General features: G+C 30.8%; 1 protein-coding gene across 2 annotated transcripts; it reads right to left on the reverse strand.

Moving 5' to 3' along the window:
* Nucleotides 1-5388: 5388 nt before the first annotated feature.
* LOC146941296 (putative trehalose-phosphate phosphatase 2) lies at nt 5389-17707 on the reverse strand. 2 transcript variants are annotated; one of them, XM_085755067.1, is made up of 11 exons: nt 17539-17707; nt 8464-8553; nt 8221-8376; nt 7844-7984; nt 7248-7319; nt 7033-7161; nt 6864-6917; nt 6277-6378; nt 6112-6189; nt 5873-6013; nt 5389-5776 (listed from the first exon to the last, which is right to left on the reverse strand). In XM_085755067.1, exons 2-11 carry the CDS (start codon nt 8497-8499, stop codon nt 5639-5641), a joined length of 1047 nt encoding a protein of 348 aa, XP_085611193.1. In that variant the 5' UTR covers nt 8500-8553; nt 17539-17707; the 3' UTR covers nt 5389-5638. The 2 variants fall into 2 exon arrangements, with proteins under 2 accessions (XP_085611193.1, XP_085611194.1); XM_085755068.1 differs by having other exon boundaries at nt 8464-11523; nt 17539-17682.
* Nucleotides 17708-23664: the final 5957 nt, after the last annotated feature.

Genomic DNA, 23664 nt, shown 5'->3' on the forward strand with positions numbered 1-23664 from the left:
TACAAACGTACGCTGCTCACACCAGGTATGGCACCCGAAGATGCCTACAAATGCACCACAGCTCACTATTGCACCGAACAACCTCTCCACAAATGTGCCTAAAAGAGTTATAATTTGCAGCTTCAAGAAATTAACAGACATGAAACTTGACAATCTGAAAGTCATTTGTAATGCAGTCTGTTCAAGCGCAATTTCCGATTCACAATGTGCACATAGCAGAAAAAACTGCCAGCTACAGCACTACACACTGACTCCAAAACACAGCCTCCTCTTCCGCTCTTTCAAACCACGTGAGGCAAAGATATCACACGATACTGTGAATATGAATACCGCAAGCTTCTATACGCAACCAAACTGCCAAATGTGCAACAAATAGAGCTCAGATCAACAAACCTGACACATTAATTTGAGACAACACCCAGAAGCTACCCCCCACGACAGTTAAAATACCTTACGACGTCCAAGACGAGAAAACAAACAACTACATGCATAGGCCCTCAGATTTACTAGCCACTGATGAAGAGTGTAACTAAGACCAGTTAATTTGAATGCGAGAATTTTCCAAGACAAAATTCTTGTTCTCCACTACCTTTTCCCAATAAAAACCTTTTTGAGATAGCACTTCTTGTTCTCCAAACAACCCAAACGTTAGAAAACCAAATTACCAACAAAATTTCTCTAGTCTTTTTATTAGATTATGCCTCCAACAGATTAAATGGATAGGTTTTATGTTGATGTCCACCATTGACATTGTGGTCGATTTGTGAATTTGGAGATGACAGCTTATGTTGGTTTAATTTCTAACTGAGAGTGATATGTCAATAAGTGAAGTACATTTACAGTTTTAGATATTATTAAGGAAATAAGCTATTCTTAAAAAAAAATTACCATTCCTACAAGGTTCACAATAATGATTAGCTAAAACAACAATTGTAATGAGATATTCATATCAATTTTAATACCAATGAAAATAAGGTCATGGGATTGTGAATTTGTCATTTTTCACAATGATAGATATAAACAAAAACCAATCTTACAAATCCTATGAGCATTGAACTTGTAAGGATGAGATAAACTTGCTTCTTTCAAAGAGCAGTAGTTTATTTTAAACTAATAAACAACCTCTTTGTATGGTAGATGTATTAGCAAAATCCATTAAGAACAATTATCATTTATGATAGCAAGAGGACCAAATCTATTTTCATGATTTAATCCTCTTACTCACCGTTATAGATCGAATATCAAGCTTCACCTTAAGTATTTCGCTTGATATCTAAGACCAATTCATACAACCATAAATAATATAATCACATATATGATAATCAATAAAACACGAATACAACCAATTTTATTCTTCCCATGCAACATTTTAGCTACCTATGTCAATTCAAATTAGTTGTGATTTCATGGGTAAGTTGAAATAAGTTCCTTTGCACTGCAAATTGCTTTGTTATGTATTTTGCTATACATACACTAATGATATTTGTCATGTGCATTTTTTAAAATCAATCAATATGTGTGCATGTTAGACTCATTTTTTCCTTTTCATAATGTTGACTCATCTTTGTCAATATGTACAACTCTATTGCAAATTGCATAGAAGGGGAAATAGAAATTTGCTAGACCGTAGTAATGGATACGATTATATCTTTGAAGTCACAAATTCTTTCATCATATCATAACTTTTCCTAAAACATGATTATATCTTAGAAGAGTATGAGTAATCCATACTTTTCAATATCACAAAAAAAAAAAAAAATTGTATGTGCAGTAAGTTAAGAATAAATTCTCGATATCTTTCTCTATCTCTATCTCTATCTCTATCTCTATATACATGTATTCTAAACTACACTTTGTTTATTTGTCACTTCACCAATGTCTCCCTTTTGTAACTAATCTCTCATAGTTATATGTCACGTGGCTCTCTTTTGTCCTTGATTCTTTACTAGCCATTCCTTACTATCTATCTTTCATTTTCCATCAGTTGCAAAAAAACACTCCATTTACTTCCCTTCATGCAAGTTGTACAATGAATGCATTATAATCCATTTTATTAATATTGAGCGGTTACATTTTAAAATTATTCATATTCTTAATCAATCCTCTTACACACACAAGTTTACTATAAAGATCCTCATTTTTTCTAAGCTTATATATATGTATGTGTGTGTGTGTGTGTGTGTGTGTGTGTGTGTGTGTGTGTGTATGTATGTATATGTTGCTTATGTTATCCTTTTCATGTCTTCTTCTATTCATTTTTTGATAGTTTTAATTTTCTGTTCAAGCTTCCGTTTTATGTATGTATTACATTTTAGGGTTAGATCCTTTGGAAAATCCGTTTTTTGTCCATGCATCGCTGAAGGAAGATGCATTTTCCTATGTGTTTTCAGATATAGTGAAAATGAAAACCAGTTAATACTTCTCCCCTCTCCAAATTTTATTTTGTAAATAGTTTTCTTTTGGTTATTATATTGTGTATGTAGGAAGCAGTTCATAGGGCCACCATAGCATTGAAATTTTTACCGGCATGCATAGGTAATTTTTTCAAATATAGAAAGGTAACGTTGAATTACCTTGATTGCATATATGCATTCTGTACCTTTCTTATGTGGATGCGTTATATTTTATTTTTCTATAGTCTTGACTGATTATATGATTATAATGTTAGTTTGGATTTTACAGAGACTTTACTTTGGATATTGAATTCTATTTCTATAATTTTTTTTCGTATTCTCTAATGGATATTTTTCCTTTGATTTCACATACACATGTTTTGGAGAAAGGGGGAGTTTCGTTGAAAGGACACTTCATATATGAAATGATGGTTGTATTTTTTCATTGAAATTAAAGTATCTTTTCATTATTGTTTTTTATTTAACATTGTTATGAGATCAAGAGTTCATTAAAAATGTGGAAGAAAACATAATAAAAATGCATAAAAAAATGAATATTTTTTTATGGGAAATGCTAACAAGTGCCCTAAGGGCACTTGATAAGAAACTTAAAGTAGTAACTTTATCTTGGAAATTGTGCATTCAACTTATTGAAATAGTAAAAAGCAACTTTTTCTACATGAAATTTCACAATTATTTCCTTTTTTGATTCCTTAACCATTGCCCTAAGAGCATTGGTTAGCAAAACCCTTTTTTTATTCATTTTTATTCCAAGCCAACATGTGGTTGTTCCTATAACTATTAGATATTTATCCTTCTCAACTAATTGTCATAAGATGGAGGAGGATTTGGATGGAGCTTACAAGAAACTCAAAACTCCCAACACCAAAAATCCAAAAGGGTCGAACAAGAAAAGGTAAGAATCTTTATCCATAGGTGTTAGTTTAATTTGATCAATTATCCATGTCATTGTAATAAGAGAAAGTATTCTTATTATGTTTTTAATTGAATAGTTTCGTATAAGAGTTATTAACATGGAGGCCTAGGTAACTAATTGTAGAAGCACACATTTATTCAAAATTCTAATGGAATGTTCTTGATCTTCGTGAAATTGGAGAGACAAAATCATGTTTTGATGATTTGAACGCAGCAACATGGAAATTTAACCCTTGACCATCAATTGAGATTCCTACAATTAAGAGTAAATTTGGGTGGGTGCAGCTCATGGAATTGTCTAACTATATTCCCATTCTTTTGGGGAAGTTTTGTGGTTACTTTTTTTTTATGGATAATTAAAAGACTTTATTGCCATTTAGTTGTTTTCTTTTAATTAAGGTTTAATTAATTTATTAGAAATATTTTTAGATTTGATTTAATAAAGTTTATATATATGGATTTTATATATATTTGAAACTATGAGGTTAAGGTTGAATGTATAAGTGTTTCTATCAATTATATATTCGTCTTCTATATTATATTTAAAGTAAGTTTGAGTTACTCTTGATCTAGAATTGTGATGATATGGTACCTCCAAGACCTTCCCATAAATTAAACTTAAGTCATTATTTTTAAGCTATGATTATTCATATGCGTCACCTCTAAAAAAAATATTCTCACATATAGTATAACTTCTCACCCTTTCTTATTCTATCTAATCTAATCTAATAATTATAATAATGCAAGTAAGTTTAAGTTACAAAACCTATCATCATTTCTTGATATATTTGTGGTTGTTATTTATCCTCCATTAGAAAAGCGTTGAGAGTAGAAAATGTGAGAAATAGTTGGTCAAAAAAAGTAAAGAAAAAGAGAATGAGAAATAAATTAAAAGAAGTGTTGGGAATGATTTTTTGGAGTGTAGTGTTGGATTAGAGGAGTGTAGTGTAAACAAATGATTTCGGGGGTCTATTTTATGAACCACATGAAATAAATTATTTTTTTAACTTGAACCATTTGAAATACGATGTAAATCAAGAAAATAATTACAAGTTGTCATATTTTTCTCCAATCTAATTGTTAAACTAAAATTAAACACTATGAAACTTTATCTATCCAAAAAAATATTGTGAAATTTTACCGTAAACACATTGAGACAAGGAATCTCTGTATTAGAGATCAAGTAAACAAAGGGAGACTAGAACCGCTATATTGTCCTGCTGCTATATATGAAGCAGACGTTCTAACAAAAATTGTGAAGCATGACAAGTTTGAGTAGCTGAGAAACAAGATGGATGCCACATCTTTTTTTCTTCTAGACCCGGACAGTTTCACAGGCAGACAAACAATTCGAATTCTAATTCAAGGGAAAGGTTTTCCAGCCATGGTCGAAATCATTACAGATGGAAAAATGAGCAACCAGGTATCTAAATGGTTATTTCAATTAGATTTGTAACAAACTATTTCTCTATAACTTTTCATGAGGATATCATTATAAATATATAACTATTTTTCTATAATGTTTCATGAAGGCTCAAGTAGTTCTGTTAATGAGCAAGAAAATTCGGACAATTCTCCAGATCAGCCTTGTCCATAATCCAATTTTATTGGGTAATGCTTTGCCAATTCACCGGTTAACTTCTTGTTGTCTTTTTTTAATCTTTTGTTCTCAATGGATAAATCGGGGCAATAGGCATTTGGTTCTACTGATCCAGTCGAGGTTGAGCCCATATCCTCACCACAAGAGTTTGACGCTGAGTTCCTGCCGTCCTCAACCGATTTTACAGCTGCTGGCGACTGGATCTTCCGACGCTTGAAATTCTAGTAGGCGAATTCCCATGAGTATAGGTTCCAGCAATTATTGGTCAGGTTCATGAGAATGTAGAATGTGACAGATTTATCATTTTGCACAAGTTAAAGATATTGTTGATTTTGTCTTGCCATCACATCAGCCTTTTTGTGTGATCATTTATGATGCTTGGTTATTGAACAGTGTTATAAATGTAATCATCATGTAAAGCTTTTGCTTGGATAGCCTTTAAATTTTGTTTCATTGATATCAAAATATAACTCTGTGAGAAGTTATTATATCTTGAAACCTTTTTTACAGAAGGGAAACATATATTATATATACAATGTTATTTTACAAACCAACTACTAGAAGGAAAATAAGTAACTCCTACCCACTTCTCCAAAAACCATTGTGGGAAGTAACTATGCATACTCTAAAACTCTCTCACTTGGATGATCTATATATATTCTATATCTTAATTACCTTAATTACTAATATTAAAAGGCCTTCTTGAGTACTATTCCTTTCTCCATTTTGCTAGCCTTGACAAGAAGATTAGTACTTCCGATGGGTCACGCAAAGAGTACAAAGCATCTGTTTCTCTTGGAGTTGAAGACACTATAATCGGATAACCTTGCCCTGTTCTTTTTATAACCTATAAAAATTTGAGAAAATTAAGCCGTTACTATTAACTCAATATCGAATATATGTGCATACGTCAGAATAAATAAGTGATGGTAAGATTATACACCTTAAAAGCATCTTCATCAGTTTTATCATCGCCGATATACACAGGAAGGAAATTGCTGGAACTGCTTAATCCTAATGTGTCAAGAAAATATTCAACAGCATTTCCTTTGTTCCATTCTATTGATGGCCTTATTTCCATAACCTATACAAAAACAAAAACAAAAAGTATTCAGTACCGTAGGGAAATCAACTAGGATTGATTATTAACTATATAAACAGGTAAAATAATGCAAAGTATACCTTTTTACCCTCAGTCAAGCAGAACAGTGGATTTTTTCCAAGCACAGACTTCACTTTCTCTTCCAATTTGTTATAATCCTGGATTCAAACATCGTTATTATCTTTAGATGTAGAACTATATAGTAAATATATAAATTATAAAAAATAATAGAAATTAAATGGTACCTTTTCATGAACCTGCCTGAAATGTACAGAGATGCAGAATCTGTTGTTTTCTATTTTTGCACCTTCTATGTCCTTTATAACATTCTCCAATTTTCTTAATATCTGTTTTCACAAATAGTCAAACATCAGTTTTCACTGCAAAATATATTCAGGTGTTATCTTCAAGACCATAGTTTGCATAATATTTACTGTGGTAATATAGAAAGTGACGTGACATCTTTAGATGTTGGGTGCTATACCTAACATAACTATATGGTATGAGAGTGTTCACAAAGATTTTTTTAATAACGTATGACTATGTATGAAAATGTAGATGGACGTGAAAATTTAAGATTTTTTTACGTGAAGCAGTCAATAAATTTTAAAATTACTAATGTTTTAATAAAGTTTTCAATTTCTTAATGGCATGAAATACTATCAAGATTCTTAATGAACCCTTGGGTTATTTGTAACATTCATCAACTCTCTGAAAAGCTTATAAGAAACAGCACCTGTGATTTTATTACATCTTTCAACTTTACTGTATGAGAAAATAAAAATATTATTAAATTACAGCACCAGAAGATGGTCCCATGTAACTTGCTGACCTCTTGAATTGCAGGCAAAAACTTCTTGGCAGGTTGAAATGGAACTTCATTGCCCTGAAAATTAACATCAACATCAAATGCTTTATTTTATTATAAGCATATTTAGTGATTAAATAAATACTCTAATTAAAAATGGTTAAAGTATACTGGCACAAATGGAATTACTCACATTTGTGTCAAGAGTGTTGTTGTAGCATTGGTTGCCGTCAGAAGATCTAATTGGACCTGATGGTGCCATTATGTCCATACCATGACTCCCAGCATAATATAAATTATTTAACTTCACAAAATCTTTTACCTAAACCAAAAAGTTTTATAATGAGTTATTTTTTTAACAGAAAAAAGAATAAATAAATAAAAAATTAAGTAAGCTTTATTACTCACCTTCTCTCGGCTTCTTCCACTAATTATTGCTGTTGGAAAATAAGTAGCAACTTCAGATACTGCTGCACGCATCTGCCATTTATTTATATTAATTTCAAATTAAATTCAATTAAACACCACATGATCTTTATTAAATGTAAACATTATTCCTTAAAAAACACGGGTAAGGACGGGCACGTTTTCGTTAGTGTCCTATAGAGTATAGGAATGGTAAATTAATTAATTAAATTTAGGTTAAATTACACCAGAGGTCCTCTAGGTTTGAGGTTTGTAACATATAGATTTTAAGTTATTTTGACCACACATAAATCCTTTAAGTTTGAGGTTTGTATCAAATTGGTCCTTTAAGTTATTTTGGTCACACATAAGTGTTTTAAGTTTGTAAAAGTTTTCAATTTAGTGGCAGAAGGATTAAATTGAAAACATTTACCAACTTAAAACTTATATTTGACCAAAATAACTTAAAATCAATTTGTTACAAACTTGTGTGTGACCAACATAACTAATTTAATTTAAAGGACTAATCTATTACAATCCACAAACTTAAAGATCCATGGTGTAATTTAACCTTAAATTTACTAGTACTAAATTATTACCTCATCAGACATGAAAGCAAGATCAGGGTCATTAACAATGGGTGACAAGGTACCATCATAATCTAAAAATACGACGATCCTTTTTCCAATGGCAGCTTTCATCAATCTATCAAACGAGCTCAATGCAGAAGGGTGCTTTACCTAGTAATAATGCATGACAACAAAGATCATATAACATGAACATGATTAATTAATTTGTGCCGTCCAAAATCAAATTGGTGACTTGGATTATTTTATTGTGTGATATCGTGTGTTTGAAATATGAACCGGCCATTCTCAAATCTACTACGATTGAAATTTGTCTACGTTGAGATCGATTAATAATATGACCATATAAAATATAATGTGCTTTATTACTTGATTGGTGCTTAGCTTACCAGCCACGACTCATAGCCATTGGTTAATTGCCTTGGAATTAGACCATCGAACGAGTCTTCCTTTGCCTTCAAATCAGGCTGTGATACCCGCTTAGTGTTATGTGCTGTTTGAAAACCCATACTCTCACGTAGCTTTGCCAGCTTCTTCTTTATAATCTACGGAAGAAAAAAAACATGTCACGTGAGAATCGTAAAAATAATACCTACACAAATGTATGAAAACACATACACTTCTTGATTTACCTTGAAAGTGACAAGCAGAAAAATCATATGTTTCATGTTTAATTGGATCTTCGATAGTGATTCCACTCACCTTTGTGCAGTAATAATTTCCTGAAAACAAAACCGTGAAGGGTTTGGATCAACGCAACTAATTACACAAATTTGATCAATTGTATATTAGTCTTGGAAGAACTACCGAATACTACAGAGTTATACATTTTTAGTAGTATTACCTTCGGTTCTATATATAAGAAAAAATTGTGCCACCAAAAAATATAAGAAAAATTTAATTAACAAAAGTTGATGTATTTTTTGTCAAAAAAAGTTGATGTATTTAGTCAAAATTTTGGACTAAATACACTTCTATTGATCAAACCTTTTCCTTAGAGGGAGCAATAAAGGGGCAAAATATCTTGACCAAAAAATAAGGAGCAATATTGTAGCATTGATCACATATATTTTATTAATATCTCACACAATTATTTGTAATCATTATTTGTCACTATATGTAATAATTACCGGACAAATTATTACAAAAAAAAAAAAAAAAATTATTTGTAATTACTTAGTTGCCGAATATTTCCATGTATGTATATGGCAATTTCTGGTATGGAAAATCGGAGCCTTTCAACATCTTTAAGAAAAATAAAAATCTTTCCTTCAAAAAATAAAAAACATTAAGTAACATAAAAACGAAATATTTCTTCTTGTAAAAAAAAATGAAATATTTAATGTAATAATTTTAATACCCATTAATCAGTCATTAGCAATTACATATCGATGTGATATTTTTTACGGTAATATATTGGTAATTTTGAAGGAAATATTTTGTCTCTTTGAATACTAAATACTATATCGATATAATATAATAATACATTTCGATATTAACCATCGAATTTCTAATGAATAGTGCCATAGTAATCTAAAGTTCAGTCAAAGGCTAAATAAAATATCAAAAATAAACCGATTGGTAATATAATTTGCAAAAATATTCACAGGAGATGGGCCTAAAGCGTAAACATGTGATCGCAACCGGTTGTGGGCCGTGAGTCCGTGACTACAAATAGCAAGATGGTCAATAGGTGGACTTTTACTCACAAAAAAACCAATGTGGGTCCCATGGTGACAATAAAGGTTTTTCTTAAGGGTGTAGAGTTATTTTTTTTTTTTTGAAGGTTGAAGGGTACAGAGGTTGATTGCACCAAATAGAAGTTTAAATTTGTAAAATGGAAATAAGTGTCAATCTGTTAACTGAATTTTCCTAGCTGGCTCAATCATAAAACACATATTTTGCGATTTTTACAAGTCATTGTCTAACTTCCAACTTGAATCAATATTCACGGTATATATTTTTTTGAAGCAAATAATAATATAAAAAAGTGTAACCATATTTAATGGAGCCTTTTTAAAGATATCTATATTTGTCAGGATTATTGTGGACAATTACATTAGTGGATTGCATGAAGAAGCAAGTATATTGTTTTTCCTACGTACCTAAGTTAAAAAAAGAGTCGGTTGTACTAGGAAGTCATTTTCAACCATATATGAAATAAACAAGTACAAGAACATATTTAATATGCAGAAATGCTGTATGGCCACTCTCAATCAATTCGGAGAAACCAGGAGCTAACAAATGTTTTCAGTGGGCCAAGTAATTGAAGAATAAAGTAGTTAAATAACATGACCAATGTCATTTTCCATATGAAATTTTTTTATTTTGTTTGGTTTAAACAGAAAAGTACAGAAAGAAACAATACAAAATAAAGGACTATGAATTATTAAAGCATTAGAGATGTTTGACAACTTTGTCCATTTCTGATTTCTATATAGAAATGCAAAGTTTGAAAAACTTCCCTCAAAAGTTGGGTAGGATATTAGTCGATTCTGACTCAGATGAGAGTGAAATAAGCTCAAAAATTAATTAAATATGAGTTTAAGTTTACTTCAACAACTCTGATACAGTCATTCACATCATTTTCTTTCTTTTTCATTTTTTCAATCTTCTCATATCCCAATGAAAAGTGAGACATTGATATTTTATTCCTTGGATCAATTTGGGTCCACTTAACTAACTCTTTACACAACACCAAGTATTCCCAACTTCTTCTTGCTAACTGATTCCGTTTTTTTTCCCTCTCCTTGACTAGTTCAATCATAATCTAGTATATAGAGCCATCCTATGACAAATTATTTGAGTTCATATTCTCTCAAGCACATAGGTTAAACAAAGTTTACAACAAACTAATAGTCCCTCCGTCCCATAATACTTGACACAGTTGACCTTATTACGCATGTCAATGCATAACTTTGAGCTTAAATATCTTGAATAATATATTAGAAAAAATTATGAAAATATGATATTTTGAAAATACTCATCGAGACGACTCTAACGACATCTTATATGATATTATTTATCTTTGTATATTAGTAGAAAAATACGGTCAAAGTAAGTTAGATCAAAATTAAAATTTTCAAATGGGTCATCTATTGCGGGACGGAAGGAGTACTTTTTCAAACAATCCCACATGACAATGGTTGGTTGATATATACCAAAGGGCCAATTTTAAGACTTTTGATGTCCTAGACAAATCAATTAAATTGTGCATTTAAAATTATTTAAATGGTACCTTTATATATAGTATTAATAATAATTTACATACCCCTAAAAAATAGTGTCTTGGGTTTCGACCCTTCCACCCATGATCAAGGTCATCCGTGATTGATACGCTATCTATTGCTAGTGGATTTCTTAATAAGATTAGTACATTGACATTGTGACAACAATGCTAATATCTTTGGGTTAAGGTATACATCATATGCATTTTAAAAGGAATATTTAAACTTGAACCAAATTATTTGCATTTCTCCTACCAAAAAATGGTTTATAATCTAAAGTAATTTCTAAAATGATTTATTGATGAGTGAAACTACGGCATACTAATATGCTATGTGCTTTGAGTGCACACAACACATAACATGGTGAAATTAAACAAAATCTTGAAGGAAAGTATGTTCCTTTTGATCAACTCAGATTATAGTACTGTAAATTGGTTTCCAAACAAAGAATATAAAGGTTTTAACCTGCCACATTAAATAAAGAAATCTTTAGCCTTATTCAAATTTGACAAAAAGATTAAATATAATTAAATTGGAAATTCATCTTAGTAATCATAAAATAAAAACATGGAAATGTTACCATGCTAACCTGCATGTATAATTAAATACTATAATATAAAATTGAAACTTGTACCAAACAAGTGAGGGATTGTACTAAACATTAATGTGCCCATAGATTCTATCTTTACGATATTAAATTATATTCTTTCTTTTGCCAGAAATTCAATCAACAAAACATGGTACGGTTAACAACAAAAACAGGCTTTTGATCCCAAAAAAGAATAAGGCTGAACATTGTTTTTTCCAACAAAATAATTATGCTGAACTCTGTTTTCACCTTGAGAAAGTGACAGGTATACGTTGGTGAACATGTTCTGGCTAACACCAACCACAAACTGGTGAAGAAGTTTAATTAAAAATGAAAAAGAAAAATCAAAAACAAAGTGAAGAGGAATATAAAACAAGAATACACGTGTAATCTATTATGCAACCAGAGAGTTTTACTTTTTATCGGTTAAAAAAAGAAAAGCAAAAGAGAGTTGAAGATACGCCAAGTTAAAAAGGACACAATTGACTTTTGAAGCCGAAAGTATGAAGTGAACACAAGAAAAAATATTACTATCAATAAAGTAAAATATTGTATGAAGTGATTAATAATTTAAGCAAGTCTATGATAAATAATCTAAACTCTTACTTGATTTCTAGCTGCATTTAAGATATTGTAACGTGACTCTCACCATGTTAAATGAGTTTGAATCTTATTAAAAATACTAATTTGAGTTATGAAAGTACTCGAACATATTTTATATGATCCGAAAAAAAGAGATTACAATGTGAGACTACAACACTCAAGATAATTTGTAGAAAAAAAGAGATTTGACGTGGCAGTAAACAAAGCCATTGATGCAAAAAGAGTAGACACTATCCCAGACATGGGTTGGTGGTGGTGTACCAAGTAGGAAACCAGACATCCTAGTACGACAAACCAGTCAATCTGATACGATTATTATAATTACGAGATTCGTACTTTCTTCCTTTAGACAATTGAGGATGTGTCGCTCAAAAAATCAAAGATCATAGTCACCATTCCCGTGAAGAGATGCTCAACAGAATATACGCCTCTAGTGCTATTCATGCAAGATACACCTACTGTAACATTATGCTACTACTTTTATTTATAACAAAAGTATTTTTATTTCTGTGTGCTCTATTGAATGAATTTTTTTTTCTTCTACCCCTATCACCAAAAAAAATGATATGTCTGCCCCTAGTTCAAAACAATTGATCAAACCCTATTCTTCATTTTAGATGGCGAGCAGAACCAATTTTCAACAATCCCTGCAAGTTTGTAGGCTTTTTTTTTCTGAACAAACAGTATGTTCTCCATTTCAAATGGAGAGCAAGGATTTTTATTTATTTTTTTTCCTGTTCTTCTTTTCAAATGGCGAGCAAGCCATTTTTAGTTTTTTTTTTTTTTTGTTATATTTTTAAAATGGCAACCAAGCCATTGATTTTTTTAGGTGTGTTTGTTTCAAGGATTAAATTTACAATTGCAGGAATAACATTTTCCGGAACATTATTCCTAGAAATCTTAATCATATTAAAAGGTTAAGAATGACATTTAGTCACTTTAGTCCCTGAATGCAAAGAAATTGCAAAACAGTCCCTGAATGTAGACTATGTTGATCAATTTCAGGGACAAAAGTGACTAACGGAGTCTACATTCAGGGACTAAATTGACTAACGGATTCTGCATTCAGGGACTAAATTGACTAACATAGTCTACATTCAGGGACTATTTTGCAATTTATCTGCATTCAGGGACTAAAGCGACGACTCATTTCCTATTCAGGGACTAAAGTGGCTAATTCCCCTAGATAAAACAAAAAAGTGTACCTAAAAAACAAAAACAAAAAGTTGTACCAAAAAAAAAAATCAATGGCTTGGTTGCCATTTTAAAAATATAACACAAAAAAAAAAAACTAAAAATGGCTTGCTCGTCATTTGAAAAGAAGAACAGGAAAAGAAATAAATAAAAATCCTTGCTCTCCATTTGAAATGGAGAACATACTGTTTGTTCAGAAAAAAAGCTTGCAAACTTGCAGGGATTGTTGAAAATTGGTTCTGCTCGCCATCCAAAATAAAGAATAGGGGCATTTTGATCAATTGTTTTCAACTAGGGGTAGACATATCATTTTTTTTGTTGATAGGGGTAGAAGAAAAAAAAAATCCTATTGAATCAGCAGTTTTTCTAGCACTGCCATTTCAATTGCCAATAGTATTAGAATAAACAAACAAGTCTAGCCATAGGTGCTGAGCATAAGCAGCCGCATAGAACACATTTTTTTTTAGAGACATTAAATTAAAATTATTATTTTTGATGTCGATTCCTACTGTAACATTTTTATTTTTTAGAGACATTTCCTACTGTAACATTTTTTTAACTAAACAAATTTTATCGTTAGATTCAAAGTCGATTCTATGATTTTTGATGTTTCAAACAAATCAATAAAGTTGCCCTCTTAAAAATTACTCCCTCCGTCCCAGAATATCTGGCCTAATTTGGTTTTTCACACAAATTAAGAAAAATGTATAAATAAAGTGGAATATATTGTATTGGGAATGATGAAAGTAATATTAATTAAAGTTACTCCCTCCGTCCCATATTACTTGACCTATTTAGAATATTTGCACTATTCATGTAACACGCTTTGACTCTATTTTTCTACTAATATATAAAAACAAAATATAGCATATAAGATGTTGTTAGATTCGTCTCGATTAATATTTTCAAAATATCAAATTTTCGTAATTTTTTCTACTAAATTATTAAAGAAATTTAAGTTTAAAATTGTGCATTGGCATACGTGACAGAGTCAACTAGGTCAAGTAATATGGGACGGAGGGAGTATATTGTATTAGGAATGATGAAAGTTGTATTGAAAATTGAAATGGATCCGTTATTTTAGGACACTTTTTTTTAGAAAATGGGTCAGATATTCTGAGACGGAGGGAGTAGCACATGTTACAAATGGTCCAAAACCCAAACTCTCACTTTTGAATAAGGAAGGAGTATCTACGTTCGACAAACCGACAGCTGCAGCAGCAACACAGAGATAACTCATATAAAGAGAAAACAGTCAACTCTTTCTTACAGTAATTCATCATCTGTTAGCATTTTTTTTTTTGGACGTGCTAACTTATGCCTAAAAAAACAAAAATAAATGTAGATGAATTCTTGGTCTACCTATAATAAAAAGGATACAGGTAAAATAAACTCTAATGAAAGAAATTAGAAGTCAATAAAATCATGTTTTATTGCACTTATTTTTTTATACTATCGGTTAGCATATCTCTGTTGCAGTAAGTGGAAAAGTGAAATAAGAGCGGGAGACAAAAAAGTAAAGAAAATTGACATGAGATGAAAAGTGCAGAAGATAAGAGTGTGTCAGCAAAGAGTGGCCAACATAGGACTGAAATGGAACATGCTCCGATGCCAGTAGTACTATTCATATCATCACCGACTTTAACCGTTTTATGTCCTTTCAATCAATCTTAGTACACCTAAAAGAATGTCTCGAATGACTCGTCTCAAGAAGAACAAAATACTATGAAATTAATGAATAATGTGTGTGTTTTTTTAGAGGTAATGATTTATTGATATTTTTTTATTATTTTTTGCTAAAATAAGTATTCTTATGCATTTAGTTAAAGATTCAAAAATAAATTGATCATTTAATAGTTTAAACTTTACAAAAAAAAGTTTTTAACATACTCCCTCTGTTCCTATATGTAAACATTATTTGCCTCTAATAAAAAGGTGCTTAGATATAGAGAAGGGAATAGTAATTTTGCACTTAGATCAAATCACACATATAAAAATTTGTGAAACTAACAATCTATTGTATTACAACTAAAAAAATAATCTAGTATGTGTAAAAATATCTTATACTCTAATTGCATAGAAATTATCACAACAAAAATCGATAATACATATAGAAAGCTACTCCCTTCGTCCCATTATATGACCTAATTGACCCTGACATATATATCAATGCATATTTTTTATCTTTAATATCTTTAATTATCTATTTGAAAAAATTTTGAAAATTTAATATTTTGAAAATATTGATCGAGACGAATCCAACATCTTATATGATATTATTTATCTTTGTACAACAACAACCAAGCCTTATCCCACTAAGTGGGGTCGGCTACATGGATCAAATTTATCTTTGTATATTAATAAAAAAATATGGTCAAAGTATGTCCTGTTAAAATTGCATATTATCAAACAGGTCATCTAATATGGGACGGATGGAGTATTTTTTTATTAAAAAAATAAAAATAGAAAACTAAAACACAATCAATATTATTTTCTTCTTCATCGTCCCTCATATTCCATGTCAGAATCCACTTGGTGCCTTTTTTCCCAAAGTAATAGAGCTTAGCTCCGTAGAAATACTGCATATATTATATGTAAGGGTTGGAGTTCGAAAAAAAAGCTATAAGTGATTTTCATAAAAAAAAAACTATACACTACTAGCTTTTTGCTGGTTTTTTAGTGAAAATAAAAAACTTTTCGCTGAGTATTTTTTTTATATATAAAAAAAAACATCTTTTTGAGTGAGTAAATAATATAAAATAAGAAAATCAACTGATATTATTTAACCATTCCAATTTCAATGATATAACTTTAAGGAAAATGTTAACGAGTATTACTAAGCACTCTTTAAAAAACATAAGTAGTAAATACAGTATTTATAAAAATGCATGTAATCGATGCTTTAGAAATCAAAATATATGAATTTTTTTAAAGAAAGAAAAAATGCTTATTTTGAAATGTTTAAAAAGTGTTCGAGAACACTCGCTAACAAGACCCTAATTTTAATTAGTTAGTTATTTTTAGCAAATTTAATTAGTTAATTTATATTGCTCACTTTATTCACTTTGGAGGGGTCGATTGAATTTATTAATCTATCTCAAATTGGACCGAATCAAAAAGTCCACGGGCCCATCTGAGTCACACGTGTACGGACCATATCTCAGTGAGAAAAGCCCAAGAGTGAACTGCGCCATTATTTTAGGCCCGTGAAGTTGAAGCGAATACCATACACGCTCTAAAATCGAGCGCGTTGGGAAAATGCGAAACTGCGTTAGAAAAATTGAGAAAGAGCGAAAACAAAACTAATAAAACGAATTCCAACCGCTTTGCTCTTTTCTCGTGTGCACAACTTCTTTTCCCATAAATGAAACAAAAAACTATGAGCTTTTTTTTTTTTTTAATATTAAGGATTCATTAAATCACCACAAAAGGGTGAAATAATGAAACGAGAGACGTGACTTAAAGGGAATCAAAATCAACCAAAATAAATAAATAACACCGAAAAGAAAATACTATGAAGGATACGATATATCACACACCGACAAAAATAAATATTACTACCTCCGTCCCTAATTATAGGACCCTTTTGAAAAAATAACGGGAATTAAGATAGTGGATATTTGTATTAAATATGTTTGTAATTACTATTGGTTTTACAATTTTATCCCTTAAGAGAGAGGGTTGGTTTATGTTTTCAACATGTTATTTATTGCTTATTGAAGAAAAAGATGTATAATAAATAGGGGCATGTATGTAAAGAAATAATTAATGTAGTTGGAAATATCAAAGGGGTCTTATAAAAAGGGACAAAAAAAATTCTCAAAAGGGTCTTATAATTAGGGACGGAGGTAGTAATATTTTTTAACTAATGTTATGTACTATACCGAAAAACAAATATCAAATGTTATCTTAACTGTTAAGGATATACCAAACATCAATGACATGCAAGGAAATGAAACGGCCAAATTCATAGAAATTGGACAGGTGGAATAGAATAATGACATTGTGATATAAGAAAAACGAAAGGACGTATAAATACAATAAAACAAACACATAAAACAAAAAGCATATAATAGAAGTGGAAGAGAGCTTACAAAGACTATGGAGTGGTGCAGTCTGTTGTGGACTTGTTTATGTGTTTCCACGATATGAGAAGCAGGATGAAAGGGAAAATGTGGGCAGAGTAAAGATATAAGGAAGGGAATGGAAGGAAGGGAAAGGGAGAAGGGGGAGAAAGAAGAGGTGAAATGGGGTGTTATTTATAGGTGGAAGAGGGGAGGGGTTTAGGGAATTATGGGGTTTGGGTGATCGCCAAGTGCCAACTAGTGGGGCCCATGCATGGGAGACAAATTCCATTAATCCCTATAAAAAAATTTGAATACTAATAGTACTGAAATACTCCCTTCGACTTAAATTAATGATCGTTTAAGATTTGTGTACTGTTTTTAAGAAAATAATTAAATGTGTTAATCTTAAAGGTAAAATTATTATCATTTATTAAAAAAATTATTAATTATTGTTAGTAGAGTAGTTAAATTGAATGAAATTCTATAAACAAGTGTATAAAGGTTGCATTGATATTCTAAAATGACAATTATTTTGAGACCTAGAAAAAATGATAATGAGACAACTATTTTGAGACAGATGAAGTACTTTTATACTCTTAACTTTTAAAACTAGTAATTTTGACCCACTAACTTCACAAAACGTTGCAAACCGCATAGAAGACATCATGTATCTAAAAATAGAGGATCAAGGTTTTTAATTTTTTTAAAGATAAGAGGGCAAAAGTGTTTTTTTTTTAAGATAGAATGCCAATTTTTTTTTTGAGGGATCAAAATCATAAATTTTTAAAAGTTAACGGACAAAAATGTGCTTAAGCCTTTTTCAAAATATTATTACGAGGTTATAAGTTCATTATCTATTTAAATATAATATAAAATATTTGTTTAAGTAATTAAAGTTTATTCTCTTAAAAAAAGTAATTAACGTTTATTGTGTGAAGGAAAAAAAAAAGGTAATTAACTAGTCGTGCTAGGCTTTAAAAGAAAAAAGTAACATGTGTCTAAAATAAGTATATGATATGATAAACTTAAAATTCACAACTGCATGAGAAAAGTTTAGTTCAATTTTTTTTTTTTTGTTACATAATTCAATTTCAGCCACTTCACCAAAAGAAAAAAACAAGAAGATTAAGTTACCACCATGCAATGAGCCAATGACTAATAATGGCCTTGATTGTCTCTTAAATGCAACAAAAAAAAATGACATATTTTTTTAGTGTAAACTGTCAATCCTCCGCGTGCAACCGAGGAGACTAATTCCTTGAATATTATGGGACTTAAATGAACGGCAAGTTCTTCCTAAAAGTTTTAGCATTGTTGTATGTTCAGACTAAATTCGAATATAAAACCTTGATTAAAGTAGAAAAGACAAAAAACATATCTTTATGAACATATTCAACGTGCGTGCTTTTAACACTATGCCACAATTGCTTTTCCAGATCAATTTTCTTTCTTTTTATTTTTTTTTAAAGTAATTTTCTTTCTTTTTATGATCTCTCCCTACTTTAGGTGTGATTTACATATATACACACAATATTCATTGATTTGACTTTTCCAACAACAAATCCGGGGTGTGGTAAATAGTAACTATGATTACTTTCACCGCCCTACAATTTGTAGTACTTGAGTAAGTATACAATTTGTAGTACTTGAGTAAGTATACAATTTTTACTACTTAAGTAAAAACGAAAAAATCCACGTATTAGAGAACAATAAAAATATTTTCGACAAAAAAGAATGACATAAAAAAAATTGGCCTAAAAATGGAAGCTCGATTTTCATTTTAAGTTCTTCCAGGTACATAATCCTTCACATATACCTAATAACTTTAAACTCAGCTTATATATTACTTCTTTCTACAACTTTGTTTTTTACTTTTCCATGTCACAAGGTTTTTTCTTAAAAAATTCGGTATCCGATCATAAGGTTTACCTCATACATAGGTAAAATATTCAGAGGTTAATATTATGTATGTGACTGAACCGGCACAATCTGTATTAGTGGATATAGACTCATTTCTTTCACCAATCTTCTTAAAAAATAACCTCTTTCTGAGATTGGCCTTCAAATATCTAAGTATTCTATAAACTGGCTCAAGATGTCCCTCATTAGGAGAGTGCATAAATTGAGTCACTACACTGACTCGTTAGACAATGTCAAGTCTTGAGTGTGAAAAGTAATTTAGCTTACGTACCCACCAATCTCTGGTACCTTTCGTTTGTCAACAAGAACTTTTTATTCTCCCTAAAGTTTTGCATTAGGATCCATAAGGGGTCAGCTGGTCGAAACCATTCATTCTTGTCAAAGATGGATGTTAAAAAAAGTATTTCTAATATGGAAAATGCTACTTCTCCCGAGAAATAATATCCCGAGAGTATCACGACCTTGCATTCCTTGTATTTCTCCACCTTATTATATTGCCAGCTGCCCATGTATTGTGTAGAAGCCCTTAATCTAACGGTTCCAAATTATTCGGGATAACTTCTTGATGTTTTCCTTCCCACTAAATAGCACCGCTCTTCTAATATTTTTCATTAATCGTTTATTCTTCTTTAGCATTAAAAAAATTCAAGATAAAAAGAATTATTTAAAAAATATCTAAAATAGTAGTAACTTTGATATTAGAGAGTTACAAAAGATCCACGAAAGTAACAGCAAAATTAGAGAATTTTAAAAAGATCGACATCGTTAACTTTAACATTGATAATTTTTAAAATATCCACAACATGTAAATTCTAAAAAGATTCATAACATAACAAAAAAGGGTAACAATGATATAGAGCAAATAGTCACTTTAGTCCCTGACTTTGCACCTCGCTGTCACATAGGTCCCTGACTCGGGACTAAATACAAACAAGTCCCTGACTCTACACTTCCGTTATCACTTTAGTCCCTGCCGTTAAAAAAATCTGTTAAGTGATGATGTGGCACGCTGACAAGGAGTATGACGTGTCACAGAGACTAAAGTGAAAGTAAAAAATGGTCACTTTGGTCCCTGAATCGAAAATCAATATCCTCAATTTACTGTTAGATCCCTGACTGTGTATACTTACTGTCAGTTAGGCCCCTGAATCGAAAATCAATATCCTCAACTTACTGTTAGGTCATTGAATGTGTATATTTACTGTCAGTTAGGTCCCTGACAGTAAGCACGAAATTTCACTAAGATCTTTGGCAAGTTGTTAGTTTAACATGCTACTTATTGACAACACTAAGGTATCTATGCTAAATACCAAAATATTATTATAACACTTATAAAAATGATTCCATAGTTTAATAAAAAATGTTTCCATAACATAACTATTAAGTCATTAATGACAACCGCAGAGTAATCAAAATATTGCACCATATTTGGGCATTTATGTTTGATATTTCTATGAATGATATGCTAAAAAACAAGAACACCATCTCTGTGTATATTTTTATTAGACTATGAAAACAAACCATAAAACTATTTGTGATATATACAGATACCTTAGTGTTGTCAGTAAGTAGCATGTTAAACTAACAACTTGCTAAGGATCTCAATGAAATTTCTTGTTTACTGTCAGGGACCTAACTGACAGTAAGTATACACAGTCAAGGACCTAACATAAAGTTGAGGATATTGATTTTCGATTCAAGGACCTAACTGACAATAAGTATATTCAGTCAGGGATTTAACAGTAAATTGAGGATATTGATTTTCGATTCAGGGACCAAAGTGACCATTTTTTACTTTCACTTTAGTCCCTGTGACACGTCATACTCCTTGTCAGCGTGCCACATCATCACTTAACAGATTTTTTTAACGGCAGGGACTAAAGTGATAACGGAAGTGTAGAGTCAGGGACTTGTTTGTATTTAATCATGAGTCAGGGACCTATGTGACAGCGAGGGGCAGAGTCAGGGACTAAAGTGACTATTTGCTTCAATGATATACCACTTTTGGTACATATATAGACGGTGGTTGCTTTAATATTAGACTATGCATCATCTGTATTGGATCTGCGATGCTAATATATATATACCACTTTTCCAAAATTGAGCATATCTTGGAGGACTAAATGGAAGTGATGGTCGACTTTTGATTTCATGACCACTGTCGAAGTAGGATTTGGATGAACAGATGTGACATTGTTTGTGGTGTTACGGGTGTGTGGCCTGGTGAGAGGTGGTTTTACAACCAACTGCCATTGAGCTACATTGATTGAATGGAAAAGAAAAGAATAAAATTGGGTACTTTGATTGAAGTAGAAATGATTTATGATTTGTTTATGTCACATGAACTAAATTATCCAATTTTATCATGGTAAATGCTAAAGAATGTCATTGGGACATAAATTAAGAAAGTAAAAATATATATAAAAAAAATGAACAAGAGTAAAAATAAAAAAAAATATTGTGTTTGAGAATTATGAAAAGTGATAAAATTCAACCTTTTAAAAGTTAAAATATTATCTCCTTCAAAAAAAAAAAGCTAAAATATTATCGATTTCAATACAAAACTATTATTTTTTATTTCCTTAACAAATGTCCTAGTATGCAAGAACACTAATTAGCATGATCTTTTATTTAATTATCACAAGAGACATCCTAATAGATCCTTTTGAAAGAATATTACAAGTAGGACATACACATTGGTGAGTCACTCACAAGACATCGAGAGGTCATTATCGAAAACCTATTTTTCATTAGAGATTCAAACAGGGCCGGCCTTGGTCAAGTGCAACAAGGCGCTTGGCACAGGGCCTCACTTTAGGAGCCCCTCTAAATTTAAAAAAAAAAAAAAAAACTTGTATCGACGGACAAAATTCGTCACTAAGTGTCAATTTTCTTCTATAGGTAAATGTCTAAAAGACATCAATTTTAATGTAAATCATGCATTATCCATAAGTAAATGTCCATTTTTCTGAAGGTAAAAGTCATGTTTGAATCATTGTTTATATATTTAACTACAACTTAATTGTATGTCAGCAAATAGTATTGAATTTTTTTTTCAATTCTTTTTAAATGATAGTTGTCAAGTCTGTAACCGGGCCTCCGAATTGTCGGGAACGGCCCTGGATTCAAGTAAGGACCAAATTGTCTCGTATATTTTATTCAATGACAAAATATTATTTTCAAATATCTCGGTGATTAAATTGAGTTCCATCTTTTTTCCTTAAAAATCACAATGATTCTTCACTCAAAAATCGTCAAGTTAAAGGAATATCGCAAAGGAAACTCAAACGCTCAAATATGCATGTGTATATATATGTTAGTTTGATAAACGCCTGCAAAAAAAAAATTAATTGTAGAGCTGGATTTCCTCCCTTTCTTTCTCTTTTTGAATGGCAAACTGGATTTCCTCCTTCAATAAAGAAACTAAAGGGAAGAAATAGTATAAAAATGTGCATGCATGACACAAAATATCTGTATGAAAATGCATTTTGTAGTTTCGGTGTAAAATTTGGGTTATTTGTTTGAATCAAACGTGAATATTCCTCATATAGTGTAGTTTTTCTTTTTTTCTTGTAGGGAGAAGTATTTTAGTGTAGTTGTGCCGTTCAACCAATGTTATTTGCACCACTCGCAAATCACTAGTATTTACTTTATAAAAATAGCTCACACTAATAATTAATAAAATTTATTCTATATCTATTATATTATGTGTCTCATTTAGGATACTCTTATGTCAAAGATTATTAATGTTGATCCAAGTATACGATGAACAAACAACAAATGAAGTTTCTTTCAAAAAAAATAACAAATGAAGTTGTACGAGAATATTTTAGTCTTAACTTGTCATTTCGCATTAACAAATGAAGTTGTACGAGAATATTTTAGTCTTGTCATTTCGCATTGAAAACTTGTATATATAAATAATATTTTTCCAAAAAGTATACACATTTCAAATGTGAGCCACAAATAATTGGAGTAAGTATAATTGAGTCCAATTATACTTGCTCCAAAATCTATTGACCGGTCATTAGATTTTTCTACTAAAAGAAAGAATTACTAAAACACAAATAATTGAGAGTATATGTGTCCAATATAAATTGAGGAAATGCATTAGAAGAACCACATGCATGAAGTCATGAACTCTAATGTCAGTCAAAAAAGAGAATGAGAGTGGTCTTTTGAATCATGCAAGAATTCAGAGTCGGTGGATGGAGTCAACACCTTCATTTAATT

Source organism: Medicago sativa, chromosome 3, assembly GCF_051527215.1.
Source record: "Medicago sativa cultivar Bolivia chromosome 3, Bolivia_mono, whole genome shotgun sequence".
Taxonomy (NCBI): domain Eukaryota; kingdom Viridiplantae; phylum Streptophyta; class Magnoliopsida; order Fabales; family Fabaceae; genus Medicago; species Medicago sativa.

Excerpts from the sequence above, each read along its gene's own strand:
- LOC146941296 (XM_085755067.1), bottom strand. The coding sequence starts at position 8,499 with ATGAAACATATGATTTTTCTGCTTGTCACTTTCAAG. Across the intron at positions 7,985-8,220 it reads ATGGCTATGAGTCGTGGCTG|GTAAAGCACCCTTCTGCATT; the intron begins GTAAGCTAAGCA and ends CATTATTACTAG. Across the intron at positions 6,379-6,863 it reads TTTTGCCTGCAATTCAAGAG|ATATTAAGAAAATTGGAGAA; the intron begins GTCAGCAAGTTA and ends TTGTGAAAACAG.